The sequence below is a fragment of the Bubalus kerabau genome, chromosome 10 (assembly GCF_029407905.1).
Source record: "Bubalus kerabau isolate K-KA32 ecotype Philippines breed swamp buffalo chromosome 10, PCC_UOA_SB_1v2, whole genome shotgun sequence".
Lineage (NCBI taxonomy): Eukaryota > Metazoa > Chordata > Mammalia > Artiodactyla > Bovidae > Bubalus > Bubalus kerabau.
The window spans coordinates 78,592,442-78,604,778 of record NC_073633.1 but is presented as its reverse complement, the minus strand read 5'-3'; the positions used below and the strand labels follow the sequence as shown (position 1 = coordinate 78,604,778).

General features: G+C 44.2%; 1 protein-coding gene across 2 annotated transcripts in view; it reads right to left on the bottom strand.

Moving 5' to 3' along the window:
• PRKCH (protein kinase C eta) overlaps window positions 1-12,337 on the bottom strand; it is a 230,842-nt gene that overhangs the window by 19,154 nt on the left and 199,351 nt on the right. For both annotated transcript variants that reach the window (XM_055538260.1, XM_055538261.1), the window contains exons 11-12: window positions 4,461-4,599; window positions 3,611-3,799 (exon numbers count right to left, since the gene is read on the bottom strand). In XM_055538260.1, the coding sequence (XP_055394235.1) occupies window positions 3,611-3,799; window positions 4,461-4,599 (328 nt within the window). The remainder of the gene's footprint in view (window positions 1-3,610; window positions 3,800-4,460; window positions 4,600-12,337) is intronic.

Genomic DNA, 12,337 nt, shown 5'->3' with positions numbered 1-12,337 from the left:
TGGGAGATAAGCCTGCCATGGACTGAAACCCGAGCTTCTTCGTACAGGAAGATGCCCAACAGAGAACAGAGAGAGCCACTTAACAGAGAACACAGAGAGTCACTTAAGAAAGTCAGTGCTCAGCCAGTGACACAGCATCATCCACTGAGCTGCTGGCATTAGAAAGGGCCCAAAATAAAGGGAAGCGAAGAGGTTCACAGCTTCCCAGAAGGGAGTCTGCAGGGAGAGGGAACAACTCAGTCCCCACTGAAGAGCAAATTCTTGTGAGGCACCAGAGGCTGTTTTCTCCCAGAACAAAGATTGTGGAGGCAGGATGCTCCTAGATAACATATAACTAGATAACTAGTTACTAGGTAACTAGATAACTGCTGCTGCTGCTAAGTCGCTTCAGTCGTGTCCAACTCTGTGCGACCCCATAGATGGCAGCCCACCAGGCTCCCCCGTCCCTGGGATTCTCCAGGCAAGAACACTGGAGTGGGTTGCCATTTCCTTCTTCAATGCATGAAAGTGAAAAGTGAAATTGAAGTCGCTCGGTCGTGTCCGACTCCCAGCAACCCCATGGACTGCAGCCCATCAAGCTCCTCCGTCCATGGGATTTTCCAGGCAAGAGTACTGGAGTGGGGTGCCATTGCCTTTACCAGCAATGTTTCTATATATATCAAAGATATAAAGTAATTGAGGGAGGGATAAATCAGGGATTAACATACACACATTACATATATAAAATAAACAACAAGGACCTACTGTATAGCACAGGGAGCTCTACTCAATACTCTCTAATAACCTATATGGGAAAAGGATCTGAAAAATAATGAACATATATATAATAGATTCACTTTGCTGTACACTTGAAACACAACATTATAAATCAACTATACACTAATAAAACTTAAAAAAAAGTAATTGGATCTATCTGGTTAAATATAAATCATCTTAATAGTTCCATGTGAATCTTAACCTTGCTTAGTAGCTACTCTAGTTTTTATAGGGATTGGGTTAAAAGGGGTGAAACCTGTGTCTCAGATTTAGTAGGGAAGAATTCTCTTAAGAGGATTCTAAATGCTAAAAAGAGGTTGAGGACTTCTAAAAAAAATTAAGAGGAGCAGATGTGGGTGATGGTCAACTCAAATGCTGATATGGCCTCTAAAGATTTCTCCCAGACCTGGATAAGTGTTTATCAGAGAAAGACTGAACTGGACTATTAATCCTAAAATAGGGAACATTAAAGTTTCTTGAGGCACAGACTGACTTTTGTTTCCTACCCTTCATGGTACCAAGCACAATAACTTTTATACACTGAGGCCAACAATGCATATTTCCTTATGGCATGAACTATCATTTACATTTGAATTATATAACTCTGGGGTCTTTCTTTTAAATAGTAAAAAAGCTAAATCAGCTATGGTAATTGGACTAAATATGTGCATCATGAAAAACCATTTGTACTGTGATGGTGGTCACTGCAGGCCACAGGGGATTAGCACGCCTTGGGAGTCAGAAGGACCCAACTCTAGACCATAGGATTGGGAGAGTAATAACTCAGAAGTAAGCCCAACTCTGCAGCACAAATTGTTGTGTTATCATAGATTAGGTCATCATAGGTAGCTGGGACCAGCTGAGGTGAGCACATTTCCCTTCCAAGGGTGGAGAAATTTTAGGCATAAATCTATAAAGACAAGCCCTTCTCCCTGATTTTTTATTAATGAAATTATAAAAGCCACATTCTCCTTAGTCTAAATTTTCTACTAAATATACAAATAAATTTTTCTTATGAAAACAGGGTAGACAGAAGACATTTGGTAGAATCCCAAAGTACTTCACTTTTATTTCTATGTGCAATTAAAGCTTCTTCCATATCAGGAGAGCACTGGTGCCTGAACTTGAGAATCAAGTTACAAATTATGATTTATTGGGGCAATATTTGCCTGAGAAGGATTTCTGTGATCATTTCCTGAGAAGTGGAGACTTCTCAGGAACAATTATGCCATCGGCCCCAGGACAGAGTGATCTGTAAACAACATGTCCTTAAAATGACACTAATTATATGACTGGAGATTTCCAGAGAGAGAAGTCTCTCACCAACAAAGCTAGTATTTCCTGAATTTAGTTTTTTTGTCTCCAATCACAGGAAGTGATATGATTTGAGCAAAGTAATTTTTATCCCATAGATATCCCCCAGAGAGAATGGATTATTCTGATTTTCCCCTATTTGAAGAATATTCATCTTTATTCTCCCTGTGCATATATTGGGAAATAATAACCTGATTTCCTAATAGGGTATTGACCCAAATTACGTTATTCATGTTAACTTTTTTTTATAACTTTATATTTTACTGGTATATTCAGGGTCTACAGGATATATGAGACTGTAAGGACAACAGGTGATGTCATAACCTGGTAATAAACAATACTAAAAAGTTAGTTATCATTCTGTACATTAAACAGGTCCTAGAATCAGAAGGTTATTGGCACATGGCAGGGCCCCTGATCAAAGCCCTGGAAGAATTTCTCTTTCTTGTTGGTTGTTCCTTCTTAATTTTTTTCTGGTTTTCTTCATCTATTTCTTTTTAAAGCTTTTTATTTTATATTGGAGCACAACTGATTAACAATGTTGTGATAGTTTTAGGTGGACAGCAAAGGGATTCAGCTGTCCATATAGATGTATCCATTCTCCCCCAAACTCCCTTCCCATCCAGGCTGCCACATAACATTTAACAGAGTTCCCTGTGTTACACAGTAGGATCTTGTTGGTTTATCCATTGTGTATATTACCTGTTACTTTCTTATTTTCAACATAAAAGCATCAAATCCACATTTCTTCCACACTGGAAAATAAGGCTTCCATCATATTGCCTTAAATGCACAAAAGAAAGACCTCTTCTACACGATATTCCACCCTGCACCTAAATTGTGGGCCTGGCACCTGACTTGTACAAGGACAACATGGAAGGAAATGAGATCTTGCCCAAGTCTGAAAAACCTCTCTTCTCTCCCAGCACTACTGGAAAGGCCCCTTCATCCTGCTCCTTGGATGTTGTCAACAGAAACACAATCAGTACAGAAACAACTGGCAGTGCCATTTACATGACCCAACAGCCTCATACGTCCCGACTGGATGAAACAGGAGCATCACTTCACCTACACTGAAGCCACAAATGGTAGAAATACTTGATATCTGGCCAACAACACTATGAACGGCTATTACGTGTGCTCAGTTGCTCAGTCATGTCAGACTCTTTGCAACTGTAGCCCACCAGGATCCTCTGTCCATGGGATTCTCCTGGCAAGAATACTGGATTGGGTTGCCATTTCCTCCTCCAGGGGATCTTCTTGACTCAGGGATCAAACCCACATCTCTTGTGTCTCCTGCATGGGCAGGTAGATTCTTTACCACTAGCGTCACCTGGGCAGTTGGTTCCAAAATAACTATTGCATAAGAGGACAAAAAAGCCTGAGAAAACTCTGGTTCTTTGATTCTATAGATTAAAACACACATTTCAGCTAGAGCTGGTAGGTAGCATCAACAAACAAACAAACTTCAAACCCAAACAGCACGCATAGCAAGCTGGTTTGCAATAGCTGGAAAGCTGGCTGAGTATGTCACACTTACAGATTTCAGGATCCCTGTGGCATCTTCATGCAGCCATGTAGGGTAGACCACTTCATCGTTCAGTATGGCCTCAAAGAGGTCATCTTCGTTCTCTGCCTCGAAGGGCGCGTGGCCACACAGCATCTCGTAGAGCAGCACGCCCATAGCCCACCAGTCCACTGCAGGCCCATAGAGCATCTCCTGGAGGATCTGTGCAAAGGGGTGATGTGAGAGGAGCTCTGTGCATCTGATGAACAAAGGCACCCTTAATGACTACAGAAAATGAAGGATTAGAAGCTGAAGTAAAGCAAGGGAATTTCCTGCACTCCATGTATGTTTTAGTCCATCTCTAGACTGGGGTCTATTTTCCTGGTGTCAAATCAGAGGCCTTCTCATTCCAGTGGTCAAACATCTATGGTCTACTTAGGCCAAAGTAATAGTATACGCAGATCCAAACCAGAAAGCGCTGTGGGACTACATCTGTGGAGGAGGAGGAGATGGGCTCACTCACTCATATGGGGGCAATTCAAGAGCTTGTGGTTATTTCTACCAAACGGGGCCAGGATCAAAGCTCTGCGTAGAGACAAAGAAGAAAATTACATGGGACAGGTGTAGAGTGCACTTTGTCCTCATTCAGGAGCAAACCCTGAAGCCACTGCAAAGTTTACAAAACTCTTTTGGACTTGAATTTGTACTGGGAGGAACTGAAGACATTTTCAGCCATCATTCACCCAAGGAGCCGGAGAGGAGTCTGGAGGTGTCAGCTTTCAACACTGCCCACAAGCTGCAGCGTCTGCTTGGCCTTGCCTTTCCGATGGGGCTGCTGGGGAACCTGGATTCCCAAAGCTGCTTAAGCAATGAGCACACTCACCTCCGGAGCAATGTAGTCGGGCGTGCCACAGAAGGTGGCCGTGGTAACCCCGTTGCAGATCCCCTCCTTGCACATCCCGAAATCTGCCAGTTTGCAGTGGCCCTCATGGTCCAACAGTACATTGTCCAGTTTCAGATCTCTGCAAGAAACACAGAGCAGCAAATATGGTGGGGCAGCTGGGCCCCAAACCATCTACCTGGCTGAGCTGGGTCACGAGATGGGGGTCACACAGCCAGGAGAGCTTTCTGTACCCACACTTCAAAGGGGAGACACTTCTTTGTGTTATCTGGATAAGAGCGGATATAAGATATCCACTCTCAAAATCTGCCTCGTGGTCCTGGATGATGGTTCCATCTGAATGGGCTAACCACGTATCAAAACACAGGCTACCCATTAAAAAGTGACAACGTGACTGCCAGGCTTCCCACTGACCACCTATCCAGGAGACATCTACCCACCCTACACCCTGTTCTGTGGCATCTATCTCTGCCCACTGGCCTTCGCTCGGTGAAGTCCTGGAGCATGTGGCCACTGCGCGGCACACACTGTGATAGGCATCAAGAGCAAGACGATCCTTCTCCCTAAGGAACCCACTGTGTGTTTGGGAGACAGATATTCACTGGACTGTCAGCTCCACGGAGGAGGCATCAGATGCATCTGGGTCACACTGTGCCTAGCACAGTGCACGCAATAAATCTTTGCTCAAAGTATATACACATAGATGAGTGTGTGTGTGTGTAGATACATAAATATGTGTGTGTACGTACACACATATATTGGGGGAAAGAGGAAAGGAGAGTGATGGGGGAGGGAGACAGAACCAACTGTTGTGTAATACAAGTGGCATGAGAGAAGTAGGAACCATGTGCTGTGAGGGAAAAACAAGACGGAACAATTCATTCCTATTAGTGGCAGGGCAGAGGTCTGTTCCACAGTAGAGGCAGAAATTGAGCTGGGCCTTACAGCATGAGTCAGTCTTCTAGGTGGGGAAGCGGTATGAGACAGTCACTGTGGGCAGGTGGACAGGGCCCGCGCACAGAGCAAGAGCAGAGATGCAGGTGGGCTCAGGAACCCCATGTGGCATAGGAGGACTGACATGAAAACACTGAGGCCATCAAAATGCCAGGGCTAGAAAGCAGAGTTAAGTCCATACTGCGAAGGGCCCTGCATACCACATGAAGGAATTCTGATGCTTAGATATTAGGCAAATGTGACCCACTGAAGCTAAGTTTTCCAGCTGATGAGAAAAGATCAGCTAGAGGGAAGCTGAGAGAGTCCAGGGAAGAGATGTTAAGACCTGAACTAGGACAGTGACGGATGGAATGGCAAGTAGGGATCAGTCAGCTGTGCTTTAGTGAAAACACGATCAGGATTAAGGCCTGATGACCACTTAGAGATGGATGAGGAGAAGCAGCAGCAGAACTGATGGCTCCTGGGTTTCTACCTTAGATTCAGTGGGTTAGTGAGGACATTAATGACCGGGGAAAAGCAAAACAGGAGTGAGAACAGGGTTTGTTTGGGTATAGCCCAGATACATAGAAACCTCAGATATTAAGGTGAGTGCAGGACAAAGGCACTCACCCTCCCTTCCCTAACCTGGAGCAGAATCCAATCAAGGGAAGTGAGTTTCCAGCAGCAGAACTGCTTGGTGAAAGGTATGGATGGAGGTAGGAACATGGGTCAAATGTCAATAAAACTGTCTGCAAATGAAAGGCAGTGCTCCTAAACACCCCCTCCCTGACATAGGCTTCTGGCACCGTCTCCCATTGCCACACATACCAGGCATCATAACAGAGGGAAGCTGGCACCACAGCAAGCTGGGAAAGAGTCCCACACGCCTACATCCCATCATAGGCCTCTCAGTCTAGCCTTGGGGGAGGATCGGGGGAGCAGCCCTGCCTACAGGGCGACAACCTCCATCCTTTGATCCTTGAAGGAAAGATTGCTCAGAGGCAAAGACACTGGCTTAGCAGTGAAGGAGGCTGCCCAGCCAGCAGGGATGCTAGACAACCACCCTAACCTGGAGCTCTGCAGTCAACTGCCGGGGGGAAGCTGCAGTAGCCGCAGCCTCCTGGGGCTGTGCTATGCGGAATGATGGTGGCCCCTCACTGGGCCTCTGCACAGTGGGGGCTACTGACTGCTGCTCTGGGCCTTCGCATCCCCAGGGGGCTGTGTCAGGGCATTCATGGCTCTGTTTTCCCATGTCTTCCCATCTCTGCTCTGACAATAAAGGCCTGTTGGGCTGCTCGGCCCAAGTGGAGAGGCTGGTCTCTGTCCAGCTCGGGATCACATTGCCACTCGGGGGAGGCGGGTGATGACAGAACTGGCAAGACCGGTTTCCACACTGGGCCCTGCGAGTTGATGCGGCCGGACCACGTGGGACCTGCAGACAGGGGTCACTGGAAGCCACCCAGGAAGGAGCACCAAGTCCCATTTTCCAGGAATCCACGGATAAGCAAGATGAGAGCAGCAGCACTTTCTCAGGCCTGCCTCCACTCTGAGCTCATGCTCCAGACGTCTCCCAGGAGACAGGCGGAGATATGCTAGGTGCCTGTGCAGCCACTTCAGCAATGCGAGGCTCCTCCACCTCTAAACCAGACTCAGCCCCGGCCCCCCAGTCAGCCTCCTGCCCCTTTCCTGGGCAGAGTCCCACTTCCCACACAAGCTTTCAGTAGGCTCTGCTCTGTGGAAACCGTGTCCTCCTCCACTGCCCTCTCAACACACAGACAGTATGAGCAAGATTTATTAGTCCACATGAAGGCAGGATCCCAGAAGAACAGGTGTGTGTGTTGTCCGGGGGCAGGAAGGATTCTGGTTACAGCCACCGTCAAGAGTATGGTCTCAGTCGTTCTTCTAAAAGTGGTTTCAGACTCAAGGCCCTGTTAGCGCCTGGTTGTCTGGCTCCTCTGGGGACTCATCAGTCCAAACACTGTCATGTCTAATCTCCGCCAGCCACTTCTCATCTGCAGCTCTAGGAGGGATCAAGGCCTTAGGGGATCTGAGCCTCGGGGCTGGCTTTATCAGCACCATGTTCCAGCCCAGCAGCCCACATCTGTGTGGTCCTACACTCAGAGACCTCTGACTCTCACACTGCCAGAAAGGGTCCTGAAGCCACTGTGCCTGCTGAGAGCTTGGAAAGGATCTCCTTGGGTAGAAGAAGCAAGTGCTAACAGAAACTTACAATGGTCTAAAGAGCCGACCTGAGATTGCTCAAGAGAGCTTGTGACTAACGTCCCAGCTAGGAGGTTTGACTGCTTATTACTCAGCAACTGTCACAGGTATCAGGACTTGCTCGGGGAGGGAAAAGTGCTTTGTCATCAGTTTCATATGCTGCCCATCACAATGTCCTCTGCACAGGGAAGTCTTGGGACACGGCCCCATTGCTCAGGACAAGGAACTGAGCGGCCCTAGGGATGTGACTTGGCCTGGTCATAGGATGCCCCAGGGCAGAGAGGCCAGTTCTACACCTCAGTCCTGATTTTGCAGTCTCCTTTTAGGCATTTTCAGAACTGGACCAGCCTTGAGGGAAATGCTATTGCTGATTTCATACCAAGTACTACCTAAGACCCTGATGCTGGGAAAGATTGAAGGCAGGAGGAGAAGGGGATGACAGAGGATGCTATGGTTGGATGTCATCACTGACTCAATGGACATGAGTTTGAGTAAGCTCCAGGAGTTCGTGATGGACAGGGAAGCCTGGTGTGCTACAGTCCATGGGGTGGCAAAGAGTCGGACACGACTGAGCAACTGAACTGAACTACCTAACAGGATAAAACTCTCAACCAGAAATAATAAGGGGGTTTGATTAAGAGCATAAGATAACCTGAGGATTCAGTTCTTCCCTCAGCCCAAATGTCTCAAACCTCCACTGTGAGGTCTGTGCTGATGTCCCCGGATAGTCAGCTCTGCCCCCAGAGCACCCAGGTCACAGCTCTATGACCGACAACTTTCACTGCATTCTGTCCATACACCTGTCTCACCCGTTGGCTGGGGCTGAGCCTTATTGCTCCCTAGCCTCAGTGCACGCCTGGCACAAGATGCTGACCAAATAGATAAACAGAGGCATTTTGGATGGGTCACAGTGAGTTGCACCAGCCAATTCAGAGCCTATTTTATTTTGGGGGAAAGGAATGAAGTTCCATAAACTTCACTGGGACCCTTGTGCCAAAGTAATTAAACCTACAAAAATCCAAGTGCTTTTCCTCTTGGAGAGAGATGCCAGGGGTGAAAGAAAGAGCCCCGAAATATAATAAATTCAAATTCTTTGCTTTAGTGGAGCTGGGGAAAAGACACCACTTTAGGAGGGGCAAGCAGAGAGGACCGAAGCATAATCCTTTCCCCTTGCTCACACACATATGAAAGAGGAGAACATGAGCCATTTGTGGCTATTGTCAGCTTCTACTCTAAGGGTAAATAGCTATCTTCACTTAACCAAAAACCCAAAGCAAAAAAAAAAAAAAAAGTCACTCTTTGACTCCTGAATTGAATATGAAATAGGCAGAGAAGTCAGTTTTTGGCTTTGGACTTCCTCAGCCTCCCCAGCCAACATGTAAGTCAGCAGCCGAAGTTAACAAGGCTCCACAATGAAGATTACAAGTTCATACAGGGCACAGGCTCAGATCCTAAAACACCAAATACACAATTATGGCCTCATCATTCATTAGCTTATTGAGCAGTGGTATTTAATAGCTCTACCTTTGTTATGCAAGCACAGAAGGGTAGAAAGAGTTATTTTATCCTCCCTGATGGTCTGAAAGGTACATTGTTCTTGCTGGGGTAATAAGGGTTACTTAAAATGCCCACAGTGGTTTCAGAGAGGATTCTGAAGTGGTTGAAAACAAAGGAAATTCAGAAATTGTATTTGTTTTGTTTCCACCATAAGCTATTCTGAGAGTCATAAAACAGAATGACAGGAGTCTTATTGCTTAGATCTCTGGACTCAGTTATTCTTCCAAAAGAAATAAAGAGCAGTGAGTTGAGACTGGCTCCTTGAACAACAATGCATTGAGGCTATAAGAGGCTATTCAGAAGCTATTTTTAATGTATCTTAAAAAATTTTATCATGGAACATTTCAAACTTATATGAAAGTATGGTGAATAACATAACAACTCCTGTAGTGATCACACAGCAAAAACAGCTATCAATGCCCAATCGTGTTTCAACTGTCCTTCTACTCCCGTCTTGACCCATCTTTTTTGTCCGATCTGGAAGCAAATCCAAAATATGAAATCGTCTCATCTATCCATATTTTAACATCTAAATCTAAAAGACTATTTTTTAGATAAAGTACAACTTTGCTATTAGTTATTCTAAAATATACAGTCAATATACTATTTTAAGTATACTGCTTTTTGTCTGTTTGCTCATTTGGGTGTGTGTGTGTGTGTGTGTCTAGATGATGATGATAACAAAACAACAATAACAACGATTAGTGTCAGTAGCAGTAACATACACTGAATGTTCACTAAATGCTAAGTGCTTCATCCACATTCTTATTTTACCTTCAAAACAACCCTATGAAGTAAGGTCTACATCAACATCATTTAGTGATCCAGGGATAAAGTCAGGATTTGAATTCAGTTCTGCTCACCCCCCTCTAAGTCCCGGGCTCCAAACCCACCACAGTAGGCACCCTCTCTTCCATCAGCACCACTGCGTCACTGGCTAATTCTAGTAGGCGGTTTCCTGAGAGAACTTCATCAGCTGAAACAAGAACCATCTGAAAATCAACAAATATCCTGAGACTGATTTGCCAAATAATGTGTCACATTTTTGTGACACATTATTAAATGCATAATCAAAATGCTAGAAAAATAAATTTTTTGTTTGGTTCTTAACTTTTGTGTGGAGGAGTTGATTGGATTTCACACAATCCTTGAAGGTACAGGAGTAGGGGAACACACAGCAAATCTCTTTCTAGTTGTCAAATACTATGATGATAACTCTAAGGATAACTTTTCTAAGGAAGAAAAGCTGACATGTAGGCAAGAGTTAAGGGGTGGCATTTGCCAAGAAAGTGAATTTGGATTATGATCTTAGTCTCAAAACAAAACCATTTAGGGTTAGTTTGTGTTTTAAATATCTGGGTTTATATAAACTTGACAGTTTTTTGAAGCAGGGCCAATTGTATTAAATTGGTAAAAGAATTCTACAATGTCACTGAAAAAGCAAAAGCCTAAAATGTGGTTTTATCACGTTATAGTAATGCCATTTATGTGCTATCTAACAGAAGACATTCAGTCATTTGTTCATCCAACAAATCTCTGGGTACCATCCATTAGCCAGGCAATATGCAAGGGGCTCAGAAGATTAAAGGAGACAGGAAAGAGCAGGAGCCTCATACAGCAGGGTCCAGTGAGGATTTCAGTCTTTGGTCCAAGAGGGGAAAAAAGGAAAAAAAAAAACACCATTGAAAGGTCTTACACAGGAGAAGGATGGCATTAATCTGATTTTACAACAAGCCCCTCCAGCTACAAGGAAAACAGGTCAGAGGGGAAGAGACAGAACATGAAGAGACCAGTGGGGAAGCTACTAAAGTATTCAGAAAAGAATTGATGGTGGTCTGGACCCAGGTAGGGCAGTAATGTAAAGAGAATTAGACAAATGGAGAACCACCAGGGGAAGAAAGTAATAGGATTTAGTAATGGAAAGATGTAGAAGGTAAAAAAAGAATGTATGAGCATGTTCTGGCTCAAAGAATTTACTTTGGACATACTGTGTTTTTTAGACATCTGAGTAGACATGTTTAATGGGCAGCTGAATATACACTGCTAGAGCTTAGATGAAAGGCCAGGCCAGGGATAGAAAATGATGAGTCATTAGTTGGGTGTGGATTCACCTGGGGAGAGAGAATGGAATGGAAAGGCAAAGGCTTGGGATGAAGCTTTGCAAAGAGCATCCTGAGTATAACATCCCTGGTCATTTTCACACTCAGACCACAAACACTTTGTTGTTCAGTCACTGAGTCGTGTTCGACTCTTTGCGACCCCATGGACTACAGCACGCCAGGTTTCCGAGGCCTTCACTATCTCCCTGAGCTTGCTCAAACTCATGTCCATTGAGTTAATGATGCCATTCAACCATCTCATCCTCTGTCGCCTCCTTCTGCTCCCTTCCTCAATCTTTTCCAGCATCAGGATCTTTTCCAGTGAGATAAATTATAGTCAGAGTGGGTAGCACAACTGAGTACCAGGAAGGAAAGATCCAACTCTTTTGCTTCCAATGAACCATATGTAGTCCTGTTAAGATTTAAAAGGCTTACAAAATGTTACCTTTTCACATTCAAAACCATGTCTTGAATTCTTTCTAGGTTAAACTCTCAACCTCTGCTACATAAAGGGATCCTTTGGGGAGTGTAGATTTAGGTCTTTTACTTTACAAAAATGTTTGTTGTTGTATTGCGCATAACAGAGCAAATTTTGGAAGCAAGCTAAATTATTTATTAAGAGGGGAACAGCTAAATAAATTATGGTATATCCATGACAGAATTTTATGAAGGCTATTAAAATTGTATGAGATATAATGAAGGACAAACAAACCAGGGAAATGTTAATGACAGAAATTTTGTCTTTTGAAAATGATTTCTTTTGTGATTATACAAGTACTATTTTCATTATCTTAAATTCCATCATTCCTGAAAAAAATTATGGAGAAAACAAGAACAGGTTTATAGTCATAGAATCTTTTCTTAATGCTACAGTAACAAATGTTATGAAGTAACTTACTTTTCTCACTTAATGAACTTTTGGACATATTTCTATATCTTGTAGATCTGCCTCATTCTTTGTAATGGTTACATAAAATTCCATTATAAAGATGTTCCATAATTTAATTAGGTCCTTCTCCATAAATGTGTAGATTTTTTTCTAATTGCTTG